The sequence below is a fragment of the Brienomyrus brachyistius genome, chromosome 23 (assembly GCF_023856365.1).
Source record: "Brienomyrus brachyistius isolate T26 chromosome 23, BBRACH_0.4, whole genome shotgun sequence".
NCBI lineage: Eukaryota > Metazoa > Chordata > Actinopteri > Osteoglossiformes > Mormyridae > Brienomyrus > Brienomyrus brachyistius.
Window position 1 is genome coordinate 4993654 of NC_064555.1, and position 27189 is coordinate 5020842.

The window sequence follows — 27189 nt, forward strand, 5'->3', positions numbered from 1 at the left end:
CGTGCTGACTCAGGTTGCAATCTGGATGCTGGACCTGTGCTGTACCTCTAGAGAAGGCCAACAGGGGGCGCTGAGCCCAAGTGCAGTTTTCTTACATGTGTAATGACACGATGGCCACATGACTAGATGTGATGTCGGTACTGTGGGTTAGATAACATTAGTGTCAGGGAGCACAGCAACTACTCAGAGATGTATTTAACTGTTAAAGTACCAGGGTATCAAGTACCAGAAACAGCTGTTTGTTTACTGTGTGGTAACAGATAGCAGCCCGCCCCATCTCCTCACTGGCTGTCTCTCTTTGATTGACAGGAACAGAAGCCCGTCAGCATCCAGGGATCCAAACCAAAAATACGACCAAAGGGAGGGGAGGGCAGATACCTTGCAGTATGCCCCAGGGGAAGGGGGGCGGCCCAGGTCACCGTCTGACTACGGGGGTCGGGGCCCCTACCGAGGTTCTCGGATGTACGAGGACGTGGACAGGGGCCGCAGGGAGTACCAGGACCGCTGGGGGCGCTGGCACTCACAGGATTCCCCCCTGGACGAAGAGTTAGGCGGGCCGCAGAGCGACTACGAGGTGCAGCGGCGTCGCCAGGAGGAGTACCAGGCACGTTACCGTAGCGACCCCAACTTGGCGCGCTACCCAGTGAAGCCACAGCCGTACGAGGAGCAGATGCGCATGCAGGCCGAGGTGTCGCGGGCGCGGCATGAGCGTCGCCATAGCGACGTGTCGCTAGCCTACACTGAGCTGGATGAGCCGCATGGGCCCCTGGTGCGGCGTCGCTCTACCGAGAGAACATCGGAACGCAGCCCCCCCTCGCCACACCCCTCCGACCGCCGGCATCACCTGGACCCTGGTGCGGCCCTGCGGCGACCCCGGGCTGACCACGCCGATGGCGTGCCGCGCAACGACTCGCTCAGCTCGGACCAGTCTGAGTCGGTACGTCCCCCTCCGCCCCGCCCGCACAGAGGCAGGAGGGGGGGCAGGATGAGGCAAACGTCCTTCAGCAGCTCGGAGGACGAGCTGGCCACCACCCCCGAGTACACCAGCTGCGACGACATTGAGTTCGAGAGCGAGTCTTACAGCGAGAAAGGTAGGCTTGCTTCCGTCGGCCAGATTCACCAATCAGAGTGAGCATGTGCTGGATGGACACCTGGGGGGGGGGGGGGGTTGGGCTTCAGGAGGGCTTGACCCTAGTGGGGCCCTCTGAGCCAGGATTATTATTGTGAACGCAAACTAAAACTATAACGGAATAGTTTGATAAACTGAAATAAGGTGAGATACGAAAATAAAATCAAAAACTACAGTATAACTGAATGAAAACTATAAACATGGCTTCCGGAACTTATGCTGCTTTGATCGGAAGGTACCAGGTTCAAATCCTAGTATAATGACTTCACCTTTTGAGCAAGACAGTTGTCCTGCCCCTATTGTTGACCCTGTTTTCTCAGCCGGGAGTCGCTTTGGACAAAAGCATCTGTGGCTGCGCTCACGTGTCTCTCCTCTTAAAGCGTTGGCTGTAAGCACTTCACATAGCGGAGTGCTGGGTTTGCCATGCTCTGTGGCTCCAGCAGTGACTCTGCACACGTTTTTGCTCCCTCTCAGATCCCTGCCAGAAGGTCCACATTTTTGCTCCCCCTTGCAGTAATCTGGGGATACTCATATTAGAGGGACTGACATATTTCAAAGCGCCATATAAACATACACGTTTGTGGATGATTACATTATTATTATGACTGCCGTATAATAAAATGCTGTGACAGTCTTCGTGGTCTCTGACGCCCCCTACAGGAAGACGTGGCAGGTGCCAGGTACGATATGCAGCTAAATACAGCTGATCTGGCTGCATTAACAAATGACGCCTTCAGTTGGTTTTGTTGCCAGTCCTATTAGAGATGCACGATATTTTGGATAACTCATCTGTACATCGCTTTGTACAAAAGTGCCCGCTAAATCTGTAAATGGTTAACGTATCGGCATTGGTCAGTGTTCCTTAAAAATCAAGCCATCAACATTGTTCCGATGTGTCAGTCTTGGTCAGTATTACTGGTTGATATTGAGACTTTTTTTGATATCAAAAGCTAGCAGAGTACAGAGCTAAACACATAGCTACTAAAATACCAGAGATGATCGCATTGGACCATCAGCCATTTTTTTGTAGTGGAGGACGAAGGATTTTGTCAGCTCATTCACCTCTCAGAACCTACACTCTCCCAAGTCGGTGCTACTGATGTCTCCCTGCCTCAATTATATGATGTGGTTGCTGCATGCATTCACAGGAACTTAATAAATGCGCTTTTCCACCGTCCCGTACCTGAGCCGTAGCACAAAGAGAGACTAGTTACAGCACAGTTCCGGCTCGCTTCGGTTTTCCACTGAAGGGTTGACTCGGTAAAGGCGGTGATTGGAAAGCAACAGTGATTTAAAACACTATGATATATGATTTACTGTGATTACATTATGATTTACTATGTACAAATTCTTTTTTTTTTTTACTGTGTGCTAATTTCTGCTGGCACGTCTGTGAGAATCACCGTGTTATGGGGAAATGCATCAATACATCGCAAAGCTAATAATAATAAATAATATATAGAATATACGCTTTTTCCTTCGCATAATTTAAATTCAGTTCAATTCAATTTTTATATAGCGCCTTTCACAACAGAATCTCCCCAAGGTGCTTTACATGGATGTGTTATAATGCATTATAACATCCCTAATGCAGAGTAATACAAAAGCAGGGAAAAGGGAGGACAAAGAAATGAAAGAAAGATAGTCAGATGATAATGGAGGAGAGGAACTCCCAAGTATGGAGAAATAAAGCTTCTGGGGCTACATGGTCAATGGCTGCCCAATCCCATCTGGACATGCTAACATTGTAGGAAAGAGTGGGTCTGCTTGCTAAAAGCAAGGTGTAGCCGGTGGTGAAGGTCAAAGTCCGTCACTGAGTCAGGTCTTCATACCAGCCTGTGATGGGTGTCAGATTGAAGGCTGCATCCACAATGATGCAGTTCGTAAGTCACATTCACAATGTCACTCCCCCATGGGACTGAACCAGGACTCCAGCTTGGATGCTGCCCACCCCAGGCACCATCTGGACATGTGGGAAGGAAAGCAGAGAGCATGGATGGTCAGAACATGCATAGACGCATTAACGGACAAGTATAGTGGATAATAATGGTGTGTACAGCAGCACCAACAGCCATAGTTATGGTGTGTTATATGTTTAGTTGCAGGTAAGTTAAACTGAAGTAATAGTTCTTCAGTTGAGATTTAAAGACTGAGACTAATTGTAATTAGTTGCGGTACAGCTCTGGTACGGCTCGGTTCTCGGTGGCAGTGGAAAAGTGCCAGTTTGGGGTACAGCACTGGTTCAGCTCAGTTCTCGGTGGCAGTGGAAAAGTGCCAGGTTGGGGTACAGCTCAGGTACGGCTCAGTTCTTGGTGACAGTGGAAAAGCCCCAGTTTGCGGTACAGCTCTGGTACGGCTCAGTTATTGGGGACAGTGGAAAAGTGCCAGTTTGAGGTACGGCACCGGTTCAGCTCAGTTCTTGGTGGCAGTGGAAAAGTGCCACTTTGGGGTACAGCACTGGTTCAGCTTGGTTCTCGGTGGCAGCGGAAAAGTGCCAGTTTGGGGTACAGCTCTGGTATGGCTCGGTTCTCGGTGACAGTGGAAAAGTGCCAGTTTGGGGTACAGCTCTGGTACGGCTCGGTTCTCGGTGGCAGTGGAAAAGTGCCAGTTTGGGGTACAGCTCTGGTACGGCTCGGTTCTTGGTGGCAGTGGAAAAGTGCCAGGTTGGGGTACAGCTCAGGTACGGCTCAGTTCTTGGTAACAGTGGAAAAGTGCCATAAGTAATGACATCAATGTCAGTTTCGCTACAGATTTGTGGAGTTCAGAAGTTATTGTTAGACAAAGATGTATCGATTATTGGCCAAAATTTCCACATCAGCATGTCATTAAACCCTCTGGTTCAGGGCTGCCATACTCAGGCGACCCTGGGTGGTGCTGCAAGGGACGGAAGCATGAGCTGTAGTGGGAAGTGACCTCATTGCTCACAGCGGCTGCCTTTTAATTACTGTGGGAAATGCCTGCGATTGGACGCCCCAGTGGGCAGCACGCTCACATCTCCAGCAGGGGATTTGAATCCCGCCTCCGCTCCGTGTGTGTAAAGTTTCTCCCGTCCCAGGATGGGATCCTCTACCTACTCTTGTTTCCTCCTGGAGGCCAAAAGGTCCTCCAGTGCCTAAAGGAACTGGAGTCTCTAAATTGCCCATATTGTGCATGTGTCCTGCAGTGGACTGGCATCCCATCCAGGGTGTCCTCAGCCGTGTGCTACAGTACCTGGAACAGGCTCCAGGTCCCCCTACCATGACCCTAACCAGGATAATTAGTTAGAGAACAGAGCAGAGTAACATACAGTGACTAGTTTTTTATACCAGCTAAACAGGAGCAGGCGAGACCTTTTGCCTTCCTCAGTGTAGTGTGTGGATCAGCCACTTGAGAGCTGGGCCTGAAACACTTGGTTTCAGTTAGTGAAATTTTTGAGGGGAAGATCCCCGCCTCCGCTACCTTAATTGGGGTTAGTTCCTGTACTAGTTAGCTCCTGTTCCTTTGTATGACACGAGATCAAGGTAATCTGCTGCTGTTGACTGTAGCCTCCCAGTGCAGCCTCTCCTCTCCTCTCCTCTCTTTTCCTCAGCTCGCCTGGCTTCTTCTCCCTTCTCCTTGCCTTGCTGTTTATCTCCTCTCTTCTCCTCTCCTCTCCTCTCCTCTCTTTTCCTCAGCTCGCCTGGCTTCTTCTCCCTTCTCCTTGCCTTGCTGTTTATCTCCTCTCCTCTCCTCTCCTCTCCTCTCCTCAGCTCGCCTGGCTTCTTCTCCCTTCTCCTTGCCTTGCTGTTTATCTCCTCTCCTCTTCTCTCCTGTCCCCCTGCCGGCTCCTTCAATGATTTAAGCGGCCTTAATTATACAAGCGAGCGTGCAGCATGTGAGTGCTCCCAGCTGAGTGCTCAAATGCAGCCTCACCTAATGAATCTGTCCTTAGCGCTCCTCGGTTTCCAGCTCTCTTGCTCCCCCTGCAGGATTGGGGTGATGCAGCTCTTTGAAGTCCCCAGCCATTGAATACTTGGCCTTTTATTACCCATATCTTCCCAGGGGCGCTTCCCTCTAGATGTATGAATTGTTGCTGGAAACTGATGAATTTTGCAAGTAGCCCATGGCAGATTTTACCACCACTCCAACCATGCATTTGCGTGGGACTCCAAAGGTTTTCCCGCAAACAGTTGCCACACTAAATATTAAATAAACACATTCCTTATTTAGGAGATGCTGAAGCAGCGTGTTCTGCTGGCCAGCTAGCTGTGATCATCTGACTCTGTTCTCTAGCTATTTATTTTGTTTGTGAAGCATCTGAGGGGAGAGTGTGACCCTGACTTTCTCAGTGGGTCCCCAGGAATAATAGACCCTCTTATGTAGATAGTCCCCTTAATGTGACTGCACGGTCTGATTTTGCACCCCCACCCCCCATCCTCCTAGTCTAAGGGCCTGGTGTTGTGTTGGCTGATAACTGGACCAGCGGTGATGCAAAAAGAGATGAGTGTGACCTTTGCTGTGTGTGTGTGTGTGTGTGTGTGTAAATAGCATTGAATATACTGTGGCTTAAGGTGTAAGCTGACATCCGCTGTCCGTCTGTCCCCACAGGAGACGTGGACGGCCACTGGGAGCACGTGCTCTGGCCCGGCGGTGACTCCTCCTCCATGACCCTGGTGAGGCAGCATTTCATGTCATTGCTTTCTCTTCACATGTGTGTCTGTTTTTTTCCCTTTCGCCATTCGTTTGAGCCTCTAGGGGGCAGTCAACGGAGAAAAAGAAAATCTCTCAAGTAGGAATTCGGCATCAGGCTCGGCTTAAGCCTTTTGTGAGTTGAGAGTGCAGGGTGCGTTTCGGGGGCCTTTTGCTAAAGGCTAAAGGCTCCGCTGCGGGTACGTGCCCACAAATGCCCCTTCACGGCCCCCCTCCCTCTATCTGTCCACTGAGACCGAGGGTGGCCCTTATCCAGCAAAGCTGTTTCTCTTTCGTTCCCCTTCGCTCGTGCCATTTTTCCTGCCTTTGTCACTCTCTCATGTTTCATTTTCTTGTTTGTACCTCCTGGTTTTCATCTCTCATTTCCCACCTGCTTCAGGCCCTTCGCTAATAGACAGACCTAGTTAAATGGGACAGGAAATAGGTGACAAGTAAGGAGTTTGGGGTAGTGATGGGCAAAGGAGGCTTCATGAACCATTCGCTGTATTTTCTGAGCCCACTAGATGTTAAAAAGAGCCCCAAAGATAGTAATGAAGCTTCATTTGCCAATCACTAGTTCGGGGGACTTGTTTCCCACAAGGCCAGCTCCACTTTGGTGTCACCACCTAGTGGACATATTTTGTTAGGCATTGGAAGTACTTCTGTCTAAGGTGGTAATAGTGGCTCTCTGCCCCTTAAACGCATCACGTGTTACCCTGTTCACCCCACAGCATCCAGTAACATGGCAGCCGTCCAAAGACGGAGAGAGGCTGATCGGACGGGTTTTACTGAACAAGCGGATGAAGGACGGGAGGGTGCCCAGGGACACGGGGGCACTGCTGGGACTGAAGGTGAGACTGCATTCATCATCATCATCATCATCATCATCATCAAGCTGTGGCTTATACCTTCTACTTCACTGTAAATGTTTCACTGTTTATGACTCACATGAGAGTCAGGCAGTGGGTTTATCTGGACGACGGCAGAGTTTTGCAGAGAAACCGGCGCTTGTTGAAGTTTCCCGATCGGCGCATTGGGGAGTTTTCATGGCCTTTTGTAACTTCCTTGAGGTGGTTGGAGGGAAGATGACAGAATCTGGGCGGCTGTGTGCCTTCATCACGAAGGTGAAGAGAGGAAGTCTGGCAGATACTGTGGGGCACCTGCGACCAGGTACCTGTGATCCCCCCTCCCAGGCTGATTCACACAATCCCAGAAGGTTTGTCCTTCTCTATGTAATGCGTTCCTGTCGGTAAGCATTATAACGCATTATTCCACCGAATTAGAACAAAAGCGAGTTCATTGCGATGAGCTGAACAGGCCTGAGGCTCACAGCTTTAGGCCAGGATGCTCTCCCTAATTCTTTTTTCCCAGACGGTTTTGCCATTTACTTTCATATGATCCACTGAGATCTCATTGGTGTTTTAGTTTGGACCTTTGATGTCACCGACTTTCTTGGGCTGCAGGGGATCAGGTCCTCGAGTGGAATGGGAGGCTTCTGGAAGGAGCCACGTTTAAGGAAGTTTACAACATCATCTTAGAGTCCAAGCCCGAGCCGCAGGTGGAGCTGGTCGTCTCACGGCCCATGGGGTAAGTCCTGCCTCCATCAGCTGGTGACGTAGACCCCTAGTGGGCTGTTTCTTAGGTGAAAGACGCTCTATTAGATGCTCTATTTAGAGTGATGAAGGTGTGTGGCTCGGTGGCTTAGGATGCTGTACTTCTGGTCAGACGGTTGTTGGGGTAAATCTGTGTGTTGGAAAAGACTTATATCCATGGGGTAATTTCGACATGGAGTGTTTGACCCTGCTTTCCCTGAAATAAAAAAGTAAATGCTTGGTGCATTGGATAAAAGCATTTGCTAAATTTTACGTGGGCTGTGCAGATAATAGATATATGAGCTGAGGGTCTTTGTGAGTCAATAAAGCTCTGTGTTTTTGTCATTTACAGAGATGTTCCCCGAATAACGGATGGCACTCATGCACAACTGGAATCGAGTAAGTGTGATCACATCACTGCAAAGCCTTTCTGGGGTTTTCAAACAGCAGAACTGGATCCAGTGTCTGCTAGCTGCAGATTAGCCTTTTCTCTCAGTTCATGCCTTATTGAAGGCGGCGTGATTTTATTGGTCCACCTGCCTGTCCCTGCAGGTTCCAGCTCCTTCGAGTCACAGAAGATGGACCGCCCTTCCATCTCTGTCACGTCTCCCATGAGCCCCGGCATGTTGCGAGATGCCCCGCAGCACCTGTCCGGGCAGCTCTCGGTGAGTACCCACAATGCACCTGTCCACGCTACGGAGGACACTGACTCCCCACTCTGGGTGAAAATAGTTTAAAGTTAGTCTCCATCCTGGATCATGTGTCTTCATGTTAAAATTTATGAAAAATGACCCCCTGAGAAAGTATGTGGACCCTTTAGAATTGTCTGTATTTCTGCATAAATCTTCTCTCTTTTTGGGAAAAATGATCCAGCGTCACAAATCTGTGAAAATCTGATCACATTTTAGGTCATATTTATGCAGAAATAGAGAAAATTCAGATGCGTTCAGAAACTTTCTTGTGCCACTGTATCTGAGTGCTTCTAAAAACGATATGAATCGTTTTTGAAGAGGCAGTGTGTGAGCTGGCCGATGATCCCATAAGGGGAATTTGTCCTTTTCATGGTGAAAGCCACTTCGGAAGGCCGATGCGCAGAGCCCGTGTCCCGGTTGAGGGACACACCTCCCCTTGGTGGAATCCCAGCCCCATGCTGCTCAGGATTTGATACCGGCCTGGATGCTGTCCCCCGCGGCATGAGGCCAGGCCAGCTGGAGGTGCTCCAGCGTACGGCGGGGACGTGCATCGTGTTACCGTGTGCGGGATGCGGCAGGAATGTGCTTTTGGATCTGGCCCCATGGCACTGCGGGTTATCCTAGCGGACGCTCCGGTAGCGTGGGCGTTAACGGGAAGCGACATGCTGCTTTCAGTAATAGACCGTGGAAAGCAGCCAGCATCTAGGAAGGTCTCTTATTCTGATGCTGCTGAATGTGTTTGTAACACAGGAAATAGGCTTTGCTGAGATACAGTCTTCAGATGACTGTGTTGCCTGGATACTGTCTCCAGATGAGCGTGTTGCTGAGATACTGTCTCCTGATGAGTGTGTTGCTGCGATACTGTCTCCAGATGAATCTGTTGGTTATATACAATAGCAATAAAAATTCATGATTGTTTATTCTTGCTGAAATACTGTCTCCGACTGAGCGCGTTGCTGAGATACTGTCTCTAAATGAGTGTGTTGCCTGGATACTGTCTCCAGCTGAGTATTTTGGTGAGATACTGTCTCCAGATGAGTCTGTTGGTGAGATACTGTCTCCAGCTGAGTACGTTAGTGAGATACTGTCTCCAGCTGAGTATGTTGCTGCGATACTGTCTCCAGCTGAGTATATTGGTGAGATTCTGTCTCCAGATGAGTCTGTTGCTGCGATACTGTCTCCAGCTGAGTATGTTGGTGAGATACTGTCTCCAGCTGAGTATGTTGGTGAGATACTGTCTCCAGCTGAGTATGTTGGTGAGATACTGTCTCCAGCTGAGTACGTTGGTGAGATACTGTCTCCAGCTGAGTATGCTGCTGAGATACTGTCTCTAAATGAGTGTGTTGCCTGGATACTGTCTCCAGCTGAGTATTTTGGTGAGATACTGTCTCCAGCTGAGTATGTTGGTGAGATACTGTCTCCAGATGAGTCTGTTGGTGAGATACTGTCTCCAGCTGAGTACGTTGGTGAGATACTGTCTCCAGCTGAGTATGCTGCTGAGATACTGTCTCTAAATGAGTGTGTTGCCTGGATACTGTCTCCAGCTGAGTATTTTGGTGAGATACTGTCTCCAGCTGAGTATGTTGGTGAGATACTGTCTCCAGATGAGTCTGTTGGTGAGATACTGTCTCCAGCTGAGTACGTTGGTGAGATACTGTCTCCAGCTGAGTATGTTGGTGAGATACTGTCTCTAGCTGAGTATGTTGCTGCGATACTGTCTCCAGCTGAGTACGTTGGTGAGATACTGTCTCCAGCTGAGTATGTTGGTGAGATACTGTCTCCAGCTGAGTCTGTTGCTGCGATACTGTCTCCAGCTGAGTATGTTGGTGAGATACTGTCTCCAGCTGAGTATGTTGGTGAGATACTGTCTCCAGCTGAGTATGTTGCCGCGATACTGTCTCCAGCTGAGTACGTTGGTGAGATACTGTCTCCAGATGAGTCTGTTGCTGCGATACTGTCTCCAGCTAAGTATGTTGGTGAGATACTGTCTCCAGCTGAGTATGTTGGTGAGATACTGTCTCCAGCTGAGTATGTTGCTGCGATACTGTCTCCAGCTGAGTATGTTGCTGCGATACTGTCTCCAGCTGAGTATGTTGGTGAGATATTGTCTCCAGCTGAGTATGTTGGTGAGATACTGTTTCCAGATGAATCTGTTGGTTATATACAATGGCAATAAAAATTCATGATTGTTGATTCTTGCTGAAATACCATCTTAGACTGAGTGTGTTGCTGAGATACTGTTTCCATGTGTGTTGTGGTACCCGTGATGTAGTTAGTTCTGTATTCAGCACGTGAGACCTGCATTGAACTGGTCCCTTCCTCCATCAGTAACCCTCCCCCCTCCCATATGATGGTACATTCCAGCAGCCGTTCATAAAGGGAGGGGCAGGCTCCTCCTGGGCTGCCTTATACTTGCCTGCTCCGGTTCCATCCACTTTTGTTTTATTGTATGTTTCTTTTTAAATTTTGCTTACCCAGAGCCAAAGCCTTAACAGAAGAGGCACGCCTTGTCTCCCTAGGGTCCAGGTAACAGCTTCTATCTGACTGACAGGAGTGTCTCCCCATTTCTGCCTCTCCCTCTCTCTCTGTCTCTATCTCTCTCTTTCTTTTGCATTTTTGGAAAATGCATAGTGGGGAAATGGCAGTAGCTGTTACCCTCCGAGTCTGAGTGTGGTACTGTCTGGTATTTGCTGTCGTCACTGTTGTTAGAGTGATGTTTCACGCTGTTCTGCTTGGATGATCTGCATGACCGACCGGCCACCCGATCCACAGACAGCAGTTTAGGAAGACAGCCGGCCGTGGCGGCAGGGACACCGGGACAGAGAGAGCTCTGCTCTGGGGGCCCCGGGGTCAGCTGTCTCCTTAAACAGCTCGTGAAGTCGCCTGGGACGAATGCACTCCCGCTCTTCCGTGTAACATGAAACACCGGTCTGCTGGCCCCTCAATCCACTTCATTCCAGATTTTTTATTATATTGCATGTACACTACCAGTCAAAAGCTTTTGCACACCACTTGTTTGTACAGTACCGCTTTTCCATCGATAAACTGCTGATTTTTAATTCTTGTTAATAACTGGTTGATGGCAGAGTCAAATTCTAGGCTGCCCTTTAACTTTAAATGCACCAGTTAACTTTTTATCCCCTGTAGAGAAAATGCGTCAAATTTTCTTTGTTGGTTTAACTGCTAGAGAAAGTTACTTTGATAAATCAAATATATGACGTTTTCTTGTTAATAAAGCTACTCAGACGGTGAACATACTGTAAATTTATTTGTTAGCAAAGAATATTGATTGTGTTTTTAGTAAATGTTAAGTGAGTAACATGCACATGTGACATGCAGAATCCCAGCGAGTGCTTTTGACTGGTAGTGTGGTGATTTTTTTAATGAATGAAAATCTCCCTTGCAAGACGGGATGTTAATACTCAGCTTCTGAATGGGATATTCTTGGATTTTCAAAACAATAGCTGGGTTCCATGTTACAGTGAAAAGGTATGTAGCGTTTACCGTCCGTCTCTTGAAGACTGCATTTTCCAGTGAAGTGAATTCAATTGTTTGTGTTCAACAAATTGTACCTCTTAATGTTATGGGTGACATGCTAGTTTTGGTAATTAGTGATCTCTGGTTAATGGCTAATCCATTGGGTTACTCACTCCTTCTGGGGATCTGGCATCTGTGGAGAACCTGCCACCGCTGCTTTCGGAGCAGGCATGCTCTCTGGGAAGGAGATGCTGGTCCAAAACCCCCGAGCAGAACACCATGCAGATGCTGACAGCTGGAGGTGTCTGGGCATAATGTCACATGTCCTTTCCTATTTTAACAGAAGAAAGGCAACTCTTACACCGTCTGTGTTGACAACAGAAACACGCAGACCCATCGCAAGCAGGCGGAAGCAGGTGAAAGTCTGGAATTTCACTGTGCTTTACATGGCATTAGAAAGCACAGCACCAGGGCAAGAATCTTTCAGATTCCATAAAACTGCTCCCATATCCCTTTGATGCCACCTTCAAAACATAAGGGATTTGCTGATCCAGCTTCTGCAGGAGATCACTTGACATGGCCTTCTAGATCTTCTGCAGCAGCTCCCAGAGAAGTCGGGGGCTTGGGGCTTTGCTGCACTGGTCTGGAGGCCGAGGTCATTAGCTCGAGTTCTTCTTCCTTCCTTCGCTTTCCTTCTTCGGCGGGTTTTGTTGGCTCATTATCTCTCTGAAGTGTGAAGGGCTGCCCAGTCAGCCGTAAAGCTGAAGGAACGGCGTTGAAGGAACGAGTGATGGCGGGGAGCACCAGGGGCGCAGGCCCAGACCGTGACACAACGTCCTACACGATGGACGGGGGGAACCACACATGCAGATCCGGCATTCCCCGTCTCTATATCTGAACAACAGAAAAGCTCAGAGCTGTGTGTGTGAAGTTAAACGGAGAGGTGGATGTGGTTTCAGACAGGTGGCTGAAGCTTACTTTCCCTTTTCAGCATTGCAGCTCGTTTGTGGAGCAATTAAGTGATTAACAAACACACATGCCCACAGGGAACCCATCTGTGTACACATTCCATTCCAGCGGGACCAAAACAGGCCTTATTTAAAGTGTTATGGGTCAGTTTTGCTTTTCACACAATGGTGTTGACCTCCAGCTACCCACTGCACCATAAGTCCAGTATGACAAGCACTGTGGTACAATTTGTTTGACCCTTGACCCCATCCCCTAAAGCGTGTGGCCCCGATTCGTAGCCGGTCTGTTGCGGTTTGCTGCATGTTTGTAGACCTAGCAAAGTCTCTACTGTCCCTCACTATGCAGATGGCCTCAGAGCTGCTACTGTCTTGGGAGGTGTCCCATCTGCTACGTCACATGTCTGTGAACTCGTCACATGACCTGTGAGGTCACACTTGCCCCTTCTTCCCCCTCAGTGGTCGTAGGAGCTTGAGGGTATGGTGCTGTGTCGTGAGGTTACTCCTGCTTGGTTTGCATCGTGTGTTTGCTTCCTGTGATTGTGACCTGATTGATTTTCATTTTGATCTTGTGTTAAGGTCTGACACTACAGATAGGACCCTCTGTCTTACATGCACTGTGGCAGCTGGGAGTTTTGGGGTCGGGGTAGAGATCTATTCTAGATCTATCTATTACCTCTTACCAGTGATTTTTGAGAACAAGAGAGCTGCCAACGCTACTCTTTTGCTTTGCGATAATTCCGTCGCTGATGGACTGAAATTATGTGAGGCGGTGTTTTACTGATGTTGAGTGGTTAGGGGACAGCTGCAGCCCCCCCCCCCAGCTGACCATCAGGTGACCCTCTACCTCCTGCGTCACGCTGTGACCTGGCGGGGCCGCTTGTCTTGTTCTGCAGGTAAAGCTGTGGTATGACAAGGTAGGCCATCAGCTCATCGTCACAATTCTGGGGGCCAAAGACCTGCCCTCGAGGGAGGACGGCAGGCCCAGAAACCCCTACGTGAAGATTTACTTCCTCCCTGACAGAAGGCAAGTGAGGAAGCTGGGGATGCCAATTCCAGAAAGTTTTATGACAAGCTGCACATTATCCATGGCATGTTTGGGTTCATTGGTTAATGGTTGTCATTCCTTTGGGATGCAGCCTGCTGGAAATGCTAAGCTGTTTTTCCGCTGATGACACAGCTGTAACAACAAGCCACTCACTCGTCTGCGTACATCTAGGGGACAGTATCCACTCACCTGTAATCACTCTCAAGGCGAGCACACACCCATGCGTTGGAAATGTCACACTCGGTGGGGGGGGGGATTGATGTTTTTTACGGATTCTCCAGTGATAAGAGCAAGAGGAGGACGAAGACGGTGAAGAAGTCGCAGGACCCGCGGTGGAGCCAGACGTTCATATACTCGCCGGTGCACCGGCGGGAATTCCGCGAGCGGATGCTGGAGGTCACGGTCTGGGACCAGGCCTGCGCTCGCGAGGAGGAGAGTGAGTTTCTGGGAGAGGTAGGAAACCCCACCCTTGTCTCTGCTGTGCGTCACACGCATCTGTACTTCTGCAAAGTTCTGTCCCAGTTACCCATAAGCCCTTGCGGAGCCAGCCCTCCTCCTCTGTCGGCAGATCCTGATCGAGCTGGAGACGGCGCTCCTGGACGACCAGCCACACTGGTACAAGCTGCAGACGCACGACGTGTCGTCGATCCCGCTGCCCAACCCGTCACCGTACCTGCAGCGCAGGCTGACGCAGGGAGGGAGCCCCACCCGCAGGCTGCAGAGTACGTTGCAGCCTGTCGCATTAACAGCCGTGCCCCACTCTGGTGCCCACCGCGCGTAGGGGAGTCTGCGGGGGACCTAGGGAGTCATGGTGACAGCTTTCTACCCACAGTTCCTTGCCAGTAACTGCATGAGCGCATTAAGTACTGCTGGGCGCCTCGCCGAGCATCCATGCCGCGGTCCCTTCCGGAAAAAAGGACGAAGTGCTTTACCTGGAGTCGGAGAATGGAAACGACCGTTTGTGGTTTATGTTTGTAGGCCTCGTGTTTAGTGTTTGTCGTTGAAAAAAGCAGTTTGTGTCCCTCCACTTTTCTTATCCTCGCTACTCGTTTTATTTTTACAGATAAGGCTCCTTATATGTACAACTCAGGTAACGTTCCGGGTGTTGGGTTGACAGCCCCCCCCCCACATCCCTGCCCTCGTCCTCCCCAAATTATAGCCCAGAGCTGCCTCTGCTTTGCATCCTGATCCACTGAAAAGATGGTGTTTTAATACTGTGGCAGTACATGTCTGAAGTGCCCCCCCCCTGCCCCTCTGACCCCCAACCAGTGTGGGCACCCCATGCTCTACCTGTACTCTGAGACTCTTTCTGTGCTTAAATAAGCTGCACCTTCTCTGTGATGCTGCTTTTTATCTCGGTTTACATGCCGATGTACAGTAAGCCTCCATTAAACTACATATGTGCACCTCACAAAGCCACACGTGTAACTTTTACATGTAAAGCCGTGGTGAACAGCAGCTGACAGAGGTCCCTCCTGCTGCCGTGATGATTTTGTTGTGATTGGCTGTCGGTCTCAGCCCCCGTGTGCTGATTGGTTGCTTGCGGTGAGTGTCCCACCTTCGTCGCTCCTTGCTGACAGTTACTGGATCCCCCCTCTGCCTGTCCCAGGGTCGCAGCGAGTCAGTGACAGTGAAATCTCTGACTACGATTGTGAGGATGGCATCGGCGTCGTATTGGGTAAGATCCCCGCCGCACACTGTGTGAGACATTACTGACCTTACGCTGACATTTCAGCCCTAGTGGAGCATGCAGTCACCTCACCGAAAATCGCGTGATCATTTGATGTAATCAACCAACCACTTATGTCAACCACTATTTTTCAAGAGCTGCTAATCTAGTCAGTGTTTCAGTAAAGCAGAGTCTTTATGGCAAGTATATGTCATGAGGCAGGTGCAGCCTGAACACTGATCCGTGTTCTAGTTAATACTCTTTATCTTTGTATAACTTTGCATGATGATGGACCTAGGAAAAATAATCAGAAGCAGTGAAGCAGTTGTAAGAACAAAGATGATTTCGCATCTTTCTGATCTTTATTGATGTGAAATCTGGGGCAGTGAGGAAGCAGAAAAGGCGGGTGATTGACGCTGTTGAACTATGGCAGTAGCGAAGACTTTCAAGAAAACGTTGGATTCAAGGAAGTTAAATGGATTCCTGATAAAACTGAGCCTGAACTTTCTCTTGAAGCACAGATGGCTAAGTAGAAGCCGTCTTGCTCTGGGAATATGACGAGAAAATCTTGGTGCTTGGAAAGGTTGAAAGTAAAAGAGGAAGAGGTTGACCAGCAAGTAGGAGTAGCTGGGATATTCCACAACTATTTACCCAGCATTCCCTGCTCTCACATCCAGGGCACATGGATTCACTTACTCAGCATTCCCTGCCTCGTTTCTCTCCCCAGACAACAGACACAACGGAAGGGACCTCCGCAGTTCCACTCTGTCCGTTCCCGAACAGGTGATGTCATCCAACCACTCCTCACGATCAGCGGAAATGAACCGGGTTCGGTCACGGTCGCCCAGCGTCCCACCACCCCACAGGTGAGCAGCCCTTGGGGGTGTCAGGTTTTCCCTGTCTGTCCTGTGACCGCAGGTCCCCTCATCAGTAATTGGTTCATGTCTTAAACTGCTCAGCTAAGTTTCTGAGCACCTGTAGCGTTGGTAAGACAGGACCTGTTAGTGAGATAAAAAGGGCCGCTGTGGATGTGGTGCTGTGCCCCACAGCCGGAGTTTGGACCATGACTCGCGCGGTGGCCCATCGCAGTTTAACACCACCAGTCGTGTGGACCGGCACCGCTTGGCAGAGGACCGCTATTCCCCCGACAGGTACGCCCCCAGCATACATGCTCACCCCAACAAACCTTAAACACCAGTTTCAGCCGTTATTACTCTCTTCATGGGGAATTTCATGTCCTCATCGCAGCTGTTGGAGGACATGTCCGGATGCTAACACGTCAACATGCACCTTCTATATCTTCCAGGCTTTTCTCCAGGGTCAGAGGTCACTGACATGGCCGCTCTGACTCTGCATTAAGTTCGTACATGCCCTTGTCAGGTTGTTAACCACTCAGGTCTCCTTCCTTAAAGTCACCTGGATGTTCTTTTGACCATCACAGCTCCTCACTCCGAACATCTCTTCAAACATCACGCATTGATGTCACATGACCATATTAAATCATTGGTGAATGACCTGTGTGTCATGCTGTAAGAGAAGTTGCTCAGAACCAGGGTGTCCATCTCTCATACGTTCATCACCTTAACTCCTGCTTGTGAGAAGTGGCTCACTCTACCCTATACCTTGGCTGTGCCCCTTATGGCGGCAATGCCTCTTGCAGAAGGTTGCCCTCACAGCACTCTGGTGACCTCTTCTCAGGCATAGAGGTTTGCTCCACCCCTAACGCTGACCACACCCCTCACACTGACCACACCCCTCACACTGGCCCTGTCCCACAGCTGACCTCACCCCTCACACTGGCCCCGCCCCTCACACTAACCATACCCCTCACACTGGCCCTGTCCCACAGCTGGCCCCACCCCTCACGCTGGCCCTGCCCCTCACACTAACCATGCCCCTCACACTAACCATGCCCCTCACACTGACCACACCCCTCACACTGGCCCCGCCCCTCACACTAACCACACCCCTCACACTGACCCTGTCCCATAGCTGGCCCCACCCCTCACACTGGCCCTGTCCCACAGCTGGCCCCACCCCTCACGCTGGCCCTGCCCCTCACACTAACCACACCCCTCACACTGACCCCGCCCCTCACACTAACCACACCCCTCACACTGACCCTGTCCCATAGCTGGCCCCATCCCTCACGCTGGCCCCGCCCCTGGGGACCACCCTCAGAACCCTGGTGCTTAACACCTCTCCTCACCCATCTCTCTGTTGCAGCCACTATCTTACGCTCCCTCCTCGGTCCAGACACAGACAGCCTGTCTATCATCATCCACAGGACCCCAGGTAGATGTCGCCCTGCAGTCAGTGTACGAGTGCTTGTCTGTGGCCCCCACCCCTCAGGCCCGTTTGAGGTCTCACACCGACCGGCCCCGCCCCTCTTGCGACTGCACTCAATGGCATTGACGCCTCCGAACCTGCGGCATCAGGACAATTTGAACTTTTTGGACTTTTCTCGAGAGGGGGGCCCACAATGCTTTTACAATCCCCCCTACTTTAATGCAAATAAATCATCCAGTATAAAGCCATACTCAAGGCTAACAACATAGCATGTAGTTCTCCAATCAAAGCACATGCTTTCCATTCTCATGAACATCACGTGGGCTGTGACTACAACCCCATCCCATCCATCCCTCCAGCCTGAGCCCCCCAGTCTGCTGTCATTGCCATTGACATCCCAGTCCAATAGTCTGCTTTCTGGAAGTATTTGATTCTCTGCCGGAGGTCAAATAACCACCAGAGTTCCTACCACACTTTGTGTTCTCCTCGTCCCGCCGGGACCAGGTAAGGGGTGTGCGTGGTTTGCTTCTGTGATTTTTGTGCTCCCTCGAACTGCAAGGGCTTGTGGAACACTTATTGCATCGTGTCGAAGATCTCGACGCCACACCACTGCATGATCGGTGCCAAAAAGCTGTTAGTCGCCGTGGCTGCTGGGTCCTGTTGGACTCTCTCCTTGTTGTTTTTCAAAACAAAAGTAGCTGGTGGTCCTCGGAAACCCTGCTGAGTTTTCAGCCATGTGTTACGGAAGGTTCCGCCTCGCCCCGCAGTTTCAGGGTGCTGGTGCTTTGGCTCTATTACAGTAGGCCTCTTACCCTGTTGTGTGTCCTTTGTATCCCCTGTTTTAAGCTGCTCTGACTTTTCTATTTCGGGGGGGGGGAGAGTAATGATTCTGCAACCCCTGAGCGTCCAGTGCCGGGTCCATCACCTGTCACACATTCATGCATATCATTCATTTCTCCATTAAAAACTGACCAGATCTGAAATCTTTCTGGCAGCAGCAGCAGCGGTGATGTCATGTACCCCATCTATCGAGAGGATGCGGTCAGGTTACTGCGTTCCGCTAGGATGTCCCGCACCTATTCGGATGGGGCGTATGGTGACCTGCAGAGGTAGAAGCCCGGCCCGGCTGTTGCAGCACTCTGCTCTGAATCGTGCTGTTTTGTAGATTGTCTAACATGGCTGGTGATGCAGTGTGATGTCTTCTACTTGCTGGGTAACGTCAGGTGTCAGCACCAGATGTACTTACCCATCTCCCATCTGGGCAATGCAGACTTTCATCTGTGGGGACAATTTGATGTTTGGCTACTGGATCTCAGTCAGTGTGTGTTTGCTAGCAGGTCCTCCCTCCCATACACTGTCTGACCTACCAGTTTCCACTCTGTCCCACTAAGCCGCTCTTTGACCTGTCAGGGATGCATTTCCCGAAGCCTTTTTAAACGTTACGTCATTCGTAAGTTCTACTTTTTAACACAGAACTTACGAACGACGTAGCATTAAGAGGGCTTCGGGAACTTCACCCCAGATCCATATGCCACCGCAGACCTTTAGGACTCATGGCAACTGGGAAGCTTTGGTTACTGGAGATGAATTCTGCTGATGCCTGTTGAAAAGAACAAGCCGTGTGTCTTTGCGCCAAGGGACAGTAACAGGCATTGTAGGTCTTATGAAGCTGTATGCATCATGATTTTCAGCTCAGCAGCTTAAGGTTGAATTAGGACTGAAGTCGAGTTCCGATGGGAGCAGTATTGGATAGTATTTAGTAATAGGTAGCATTTAGGGTTTTACTTAGAGATGTAGATGACGGCAGCAGTGTCGCACGATGGCTAAGATTGGGGTGTGCTTTCCGTCCCTTGATCAGGAGGATTACACGAGAGAGAAGATCTTCTGTTGTCTACAACGACGTGTATGATCCTCCTGAAAGGTACCTCATCCCAAGGAATCCTTCTTTAAAGGGTAGATTTTAGTGTAGTCTGCAGAAACTGATTTAGATTAGCTGGAACCATCTTTGGCATTCTGGGCCAGGAAGGTAGGCGTGTAAATTCTGGATAGCAAACAGCATCTCCATGTTGGTGCATTTAAGATGCCATCAGTGTCTGCGTAGTCTGCTGTACTGTGTGGTCTGTACAGTAGCGTTAGATTTTTTGTGCTTAGTTTCGTCATGGAGGGAACATGCACCCATTTCCTCCTGTGATGTTCCTCCGTCTCTCTAAAGAGCTCACAATGGTCCCAACCCTGTGCCAAATGGGATGTGTGAGGACTCCAGGTGAGTGTTTTCAGGGAGCAGCAGTGTGGTTTGGTGGCAGTAGCCACGTGCTTCTCTTAGAGGATGGAGGTTGAACATGGATTAAGGCAGGACTGGCCAATCGTATCCGTAAAGAGCCGGTGTATATGCGGCTTTTTGGGGTAACCTTTAGGTCAGCCGGTCAAACCCAGGTGTGAGGACTCTTCAGCCAATCCTCTAATTAGTAATCTAATTAGGGAGTTGCAGTGAAAACTCGCATACTCACCGGCCCTTTGCGGATAAGATTGGCCACCCCTGGATTAGAGGGTTACCTTAGGTGCTCTGTACTCCCAGTTAGAAGGTGTGTGAAGCATAGACCTTATGTTCAGGATTTTACTTGTCTTACGGTGGGAAATGGTGAAGGAGTAAAGGAAGATCCACATAGTGGCTGAAACAAGGGACTTCATTTTACCTCAAACAAGAAACAAAAGGAACCACAGGGGGTCTAAATCAAAGCAGGTAACTGACAAAAAAAAATGAAGGCAGGGAACAATCGTAGTAACACAGGGCAACAACAGCTGCAAAAACAATGACCATTTGAAAAGCAAGAGCAAGGACAGGCACATATATACACAGATAATGAGGGCAAGGCGAGGGACAGGTGTGGGCCAAATACAAGCAAATAAACACTAAAGACGAGGGGCAATTAGAAGCAGGTGTGGATCAATTTACAACTCACAAGACTCAAACACTAAGAAAGGGGTGAACAGTGACATCTGCTGGCAGGCAGGCAAATGACAGGGCAGCACCCTGACAATTTGTCACATGCACAGTTATACTGGTATAACTGGCAGGGAAGTGGCAAATTAGCTCGCTCCTGAGACGTCGCGAAGGAGAATAAAAAAAAATGAACGTGAACGTTAACGTTAAAGGGGGGGGGGGGTATTAGGCTAAAAAACGAGGAGCTAACCAGAAGATGAATAACAGGATGTATATAAAGCAGCTTATCGATTCCTTACCCAGAAGACACTCCGATGATGAACGGTGGACTCACTGATCTGCATTTAGCACAGGAAACAATGCTGTGAACAGACGTCTAAATGCTTGGTTTGTTTAGCAGGAAGTGCCCACGCATAGAGATACAGCCGTCCACGGACACGGAGAGGTACGTGGGGCTGAGCGGGGCTCTCCTAGCTCTGCGTGATGGTAGACGTAGGGTCACATGGAGCTAGTGTGTACTGCGAGATGGTCCAACAAACCTACGCAGCAGTATGACTTCGCAGTCATTGTGCTAATTACTCCTGCTTGTGGTATTGTATTCATAGTAACACTTTCAGGGGGCACAAATACTGATTAGTTACTCAGTCACTACTGAAGTACCAATCATGAACAAATATAGTAGCTACTTGAGATAAAAGATGTGTCACGGTTCATTAATGATTAACGATGATCAGTATTTCACTTGTGTAATTCAGTACTTGTTCCTTCAGTAGTTCACAAACGTTTACAGTGTTAACAGATATAGTAGTAAATATTGTAATATCTTGAGAAAAAAAAATATGCCACGATTCATTAATGATGAATTAACATGGGATCACTGTGTAACTAAGACTTAGTTTGTGGTTAATTAGTACATAAGTAAGAACTTAGTACTGTGTTATTTGTGCTCCCTCAAGAAAAGTGCTACCGATTTAACAAACAACCTCAGTCACTCAAACAAATACTTACTCTTCAGTAGGTCATCAAGCAGTAGAGGCATGTTGGCTGTCGGGTGTATTACTGTAAAAAAAAAAGCTGCTTTCTTCTGAATCTTGCATTTTTTTTTCTGCAAAGAGAGGACCAAATACTAGCATTTCCATCTACACCAGTGTCCCAGGAGGAGGAGAAGAGGTAATCAGTCAACACTCAGTAGAGTGGACCATGGGTAGGCATCTGTGATCCTGGAGGGCACAGTATCCAGCTGGTTATCTATCCTACCTGATGAGTTACTATCTGCCTGAGATCAGGTATGCTTCATCAGAGACCTGGTAGGATGGAAAACCTGCTGGATACTGGCACTCCAGGATCAGGGTCTCCTATCCCTGGAGTAGATCATGTTGTGTAGTTCTCTAGTCAGAAGGGATCCTTTAATATATTATTGCTCCCCTGGTGCTTAGTAGTTTTTCTGCTAAAAATGTGATGAAATTCTATCTATAATCTATATCTACATTAGACAAAAATACCTAGAAGGACCTTGCGTAGGAGCACATCAACCCTTCCCCTTTCTGCTAGTATAGGTATATCTTTGTTGATGTGACCACTGTATGGGCACTGGATGGTCACTGGATGGCTGCTGAGGGCTTCTCTGTCACTCTGCATCGTTAGAGATTCCTGTGAATCATACTGCTTTGGTGCCAGTGCCGATCAACCCATTAGGTGACATAGGCGGCTGCCTAGAGTACCATCTTCTGAGGGGTCGCTGACTTAGCCTGCTGATTTCACTGTATCTCGGATGGGATGGTGGTCCTTGGAGCTGCGGGGGGCAGCGATGGTGAAGCTTGCCAGGAGGGGGAGGTCCTGGTAATGAGGCTTACCTAAGGCTCCGCGTGGTCTTGGACCGGCAATGCCTCGTCACTGCTGCCCTTTGAATAGTAAAAGGGCATAACCCACAAAAGTATGGAGACTCCATGCTGCTCCATGATCATTCAGTCATGAATCATCATATGCTTTTCTCCTCCCTTCCGTGGCATGGCATTCTGGGACAGGAATGTCACGGCAGAAACATCTCGGCTGCTATAAGATTCAGTGCAGCGGCCATCTTGCACAACTAACATGGAATTTAACTGTTTTCTGTTTGCGGAGAAAAGCTCTTTGTATCCTACAAATGTGTATTTCTTATTTCTTCTGCTAATCTGCTTGTTATGCACTTATGAATCCAGAACAGCGCCGCCCTGTGGATCAGTGTCATATTTTATCTTTCATGCTCACGGATCCGTACGGCTCCTGGGTCTCTGACAGACCCATCCAAAGCCTGGACATCTCCATGTGCCAAAGCACGCTTCCTGTTTTGTTGGTCTTTCTCCGGTGTACTGAATGAATCCCCTGATGGCAGACTGTTCTGGAGATGCCTCACAGTGACACCCCGCCCTGCAGAGTTATGGATGGACTGATCTCAACTCTGTGTTGCACAGTTTAACCAGTATATTCTCTCCTCTACAGGAACGTTAAGCATCTCCTGTGACTGTTCGAGTTGCAGACGCCTCCATGTGTACCATAATCCTAGCTAATGTCCCCCTTACCCACAATCCCCTGCCCCCGAGTCCACTTCCTGCTGCCGGGTGGCCATGCTGAGTGGCTTCTCTGACTAACATTGCAGGACGTACCGAGCGCTGGACAGGCATGAGTATCACAGGTCCAGGTCCGCGGACCAGAGGCCCACGATGGAGCGGCCCGCCCCCCGCTCGCGGTCCACCGAGCGCTCCGACTCGAGCTTCATGAGGTCCATGCCTTCCTTACCGTCCGGAAGATCTGCCCCTCCCTCACCTGCTTTACTGAGGTGACCCATCAGTCCAGCCTCATCCCCTTCTCCAGAGCTCCTCCCTCACCTTGCAAATTTCTTCCCGGGGTGGGGGGGCGCGTGTACCTTGGGTTCCATCTCTAGACGAGGGAGTGGATATTAACTGACTTTTGTTTTAGACACACTACTTATATTCTGCCCGGATATAATGGTGTGACGCCGCCTGCCATTGTTTTCCTTTACTAACACGGTCGGTTTGATGGTCTAACAGCATCCCCCTTTTGTTCTTTTCCCGTCTGTTGATTTGCACTGTTGTCCTTCATCTGCAGCTTTTCTGGTGTCTAATCTGTGCTCTGCCATTTAGACCGTGGCGGCCGCTGACCCCCCCCTCCCCATCACGCCCCCCCAACCCCCCATATCCTTTGCAGTGATTTACGTGTCATGGGGCGGGGGCGGTGAAGCGTGGCCGCTGTGTTTGAAAGCGGTGGGTGGCGCCCCGACCTCGGTCAGCGCTGGGCTGGGAGTACGTCAGCAAATCTGCGAGATAAAAGCCGGTCCATCGCACTGACAGTGCTGCGAAGGCCAGTGTGTCGTAACTTCATGGTTTTCTTCATTTCTCCATAAGCATCCATTCTTCACCAGCTGCATACGCTCTCGTTTATAAGCTCACGGTGTGGAGTATCCCTGTGTCGTGTGTGGATACGTGACCGTGCCGCGTGTGCATGCCGACCGAGCTCTGCTGGCCAGCCTGTTCTCTCTGTCAGAGTGCTTCTGTTTACTGGCTGTTTCAGTGTGGATCTTAGGGCAAAGTGACAAGGGAATGTTCTGTGCCGTTCCTCTGACACGCCTGTCATGGCCGTTTTTGTGGGAGACACACGCATACATGCCCGCCTTCCGGCGATTTTCCCAGAATGCCCACACAGCCCAGGGCTCTTGGAGAGTCAGGATTGCACCCTAACCACGCTGCCTCAGTTTGTCACAGCCTGCATCTGCCTTTCTCACGTCACAAACATTAACTGCTCTGTGTCCCACAGGGCTCAGCCTCGAGGCGGGGGGGTCCAAATCAGCCCCACTGGCACCCCCGTGTCCACTCGGAGAGGACGGCAGCTGCCACAGCTCCCGTGCAAGGGCACGCTGGAGAGAAGTGAGTTGTATGTCCGTCTTCGTGCACCGACGAGGTGGAGATGTGGAGATGTTTGCTCATGATGGAACGAGGGTCAGTGTCCTGCACTCGGAGTCCTCAAAGAGCACATCCAGGGTTAACAAACACTGCCAGAGTCCCAAGTCTCATACTCAGTACTGTTCTTAATCGACTGCTCTGTAATCGATGGTCTTTTGGCAGAAAGACAGGTGATAGTTTAAGGTTAATCCAGATGCATCACAAGCTTGGGGGCTGAAGCCCAGAATGAATCTGAACGAGCCCCGAATGATACATTTAGCTCAGATGTTTTAATAACCATGTTCTCAGTTTGCGAACCCTAAGGCACTCTGTTCTAAGCCTTAGATGGTTTAAGATCCTAGCAACGGACAGGGGTTATTGTAGAACACGGGTGGCAAATTGTTCTATGGAAAGGTGGTGGGAGTCAGAGACCGGTTCCTGTTAGTCTGTCTCCTGCGAGTCTTGGACACAATGACATAGATTATACCTCTGTTAAGCATGGTTGATTTCCTTTTACATTGAGTAGGTATGTGTATTTAAAGAGCCTTCCCATTTGGACTATTACGCCCTTATTAGGTGTTATGATCCGATCATTACCTTTTTTTATTTGACATTTCTGCTTTGGTTCCTTTTTCATTCTTTCCCAGAAGATGGAGAAGAAGGACTAGAGCCCCGTGAAGGTTTGTAGCCGACGGTCAGGGTTTTAGATTTGCTGAGACTCCTGGAATGAGACTCCATCTTCCTCGCTCTGTAGTCCGCGTCTTAGGCGTGACGTTTTTCATCTCTCTCACTAGTTTCTCTCTCACCAGTTTGCAGAGTGTAATGGTGCTCAGGCATCTTTACAGACGTTCCCTGAGTGAGTGCGCCAATCTGCAGTGTGTTCACCTTTTGTCTGGCGGTCTGCTTTAGTTCTGCCTTGTTCCTTGTTGCCACTTTTGCCTTATTATTTTCAATTTGGTTTTTCTTTCTAACGTTTTATCATTTTCTACATGTCCCAGCGTTGACCATAAAGCCTTTAGGAGTTTGTCGGAAAGCTCAGATTGTGGTTTTGCGAAATAGCCCAGCTTTTATGGCATGTGAGCTAGCACATTTTAAGGAATAAAAAATTTTTTATAGCATAAATGACCTTAAAGATGCCATCCTCAATATGTGATGGCGTAGTGCTATATTTCAGGAATAATTCTCTTGTTGTGGTATTCTGGGGCTCTTTCAGAGGAAAGTTAAACACCTAAATTCATGTGAAATAATGATTTTAGGATGTTTATTATAGTTGTATTATGTTTCCAATGGTTATCCAAGGAGTAAAACATCTCAAACCCTGTTACTTTGGAGCCAGTATGTCCATCCCTGGTTCAGAGAGTCCTCTGCTTCAGTCCACTCTTCCATTGTCCTGCACTGTCTAACCTGTCCTGCACTGGAGGCAGTGGTGGAGGTTGTGGGCCCCAAATCATTCTCACGGCAGGCATCTCATCCAGGTGTGCGCTATGAAATATCCCATCCCCTCACAACTGCCCAGACAACTTGGCCACCCCAAACTCTGCTGTTGGTCTTGGATTGACTGATATCAGACCAGGTTTTAGATTTGCTGGTGTTACAGCAAGATGTGATTTTCTGGTGGATTTTGGTGCACCTGTTTCCTTTTAAGTTTTATTAACTGTTTTTGTAACTTGTGGATGTGTAACAAGCAGCTATTTCTGTGAGGAATAATCTGTTAAATCGTTACTCCTGATGATTCAGATCACAAATAGTTTTCTGTAGCAATTCTACACCTGGCATTTAAGCTGACAGCCTTTTAGGTACAGCTTAGGTTCCACCGTGGCACATTCTACTGTGGAACCTTTAGAACACAGATGTCAAACTCCAGTCCTGGGGGGCCGGAGCCCTGCACATATTTGGGTTTCCCCTCATTTAACACACCTGATTGAGCTCCTTGTGCTAATTACCACACAGCTCATGAGCTGAGTCATTTATGGTGGAACAGGGAAATAACTAAAGATATACAGGGCTTTGGCCCCCCCAGGACTGGAGTTTGACACCCCTGCTTTACAAAGAGTGATAAAGTGGAGTTCTTGCATTTGTATCATAAACCCAGAGGAACAGACCTTGTGGAAGCATCTTCATGAGAAAAATTTATTTAACTATCAAGTGTTTTTGAGTTAAATTGGGATGTAAGGATTAGTTAAACAGACATGTATATGTGATTTCATGTGTGCATTTATCCATTAGCTGTGCGTTTGTTTGCCTACCCATCCATCCAGTAACATCCTGTCATTTCACTGATCCCAACGGCCCCAAAGACACTGTGGAGATGCCTCAGGCTCCCCCTGTTAATGGCAGAAAAGGCAAGTGAGCAAAATCAAGACCCCTGAGTGTGCGTTAGCATTAGCGTGTGCTGCTGAAGAGTAAGGCTGTGAGGTGCAAACTCGTGACTGCGTGTGCTTTAGCATGTCTTGCTGTGGATGGTGTGAAATGTGGACATGTGACCCTGTGTGGCTCATTAGCATTAGCATGTGCTGGAGTGGAGCGAAGGTTTGAAGTACAAACGCGTGACCCTGCGTGTGCCTTGGCATGTGCTGCTGTGGAGTGACAGTGTTAGGTGCAATCTTTGACACAATGAAAATAGTACAGTATAGAAAATGTGAGCTTTATGCTACACATATTCAGCTGTTGACCTGCAGATGGTGCAAGAGCTGTTTGCGTTAAAGCTGCACAAGGAATGAAACCTCCTACAGGTCTGACGAAGAATCAGCTATCAGTCTGTTAGCTGGCTGCGGAAATGACCACTGTCCTGTTAGCTGTATTTTC

The 27189-nt window shown here is 49.2% G+C and overlaps 1 protein-coding gene across 4 annotated transcripts in view; it reads left to right on the plus strand.

The window, feature by feature from the left end:
* rims2b (regulating synaptic membrane exocytosis 2b) overlaps positions 1-27189 on the plus strand; it is a 74982-nt gene that overhangs the window by 24846 nt on the left and 22947 nt on the right. The window contains exons 5-23 of one of the 4 annotated variants that reach the window (XM_048993370.1): positions 310-1091; positions 5696-5760; positions 6508-6627; positions 6847-6946; positions 7240-7363; positions 7721-7767; positions 7921-8033; positions 10539-10586; positions 13399-13529; positions 13832-14003; positions 14119-14272; positions 14614-14640; positions 15160-15228; positions 15947-16085; positions 16269-16370; positions 17446-17514; positions 23085-23264; positions 24260-24369; positions 25032-25064. In XM_048993370.1, coding sequence (XP_048849327.1) covers positions 310-1091; positions 5696-5760; positions 6508-6627; positions 6847-6946; positions 7240-7363; positions 7721-7767; positions 7921-8033; positions 10539-10586; positions 13399-13529; positions 13832-14003; positions 14119-14272; positions 14614-14640; positions 15160-15228; positions 15947-16085; positions 16269-16370; positions 17446-17514; positions 23085-23264; positions 24260-24369; positions 25032-25064 — 2585 coding nt within the window. The remainder of the gene's footprint in view (positions 1-309; positions 1092-5695; positions 5761-6507; positions 6628-6846; positions 6947-7239; positions 7364-7720; positions 7768-7920; positions 8034-10538; positions 10587-13398; positions 13530-13831; positions 14004-14118; positions 14273-14613; positions 14641-15159; positions 15229-15946; positions 16086-16268; positions 16371-17445; positions 17515-23084; positions 23265-24259; positions 24370-25031; positions 25065-27189) is intronic. The other 3 variants (XM_048993371.1, XM_048993372.1, XM_048993373.1) reach the window with 3 other exon arrangements.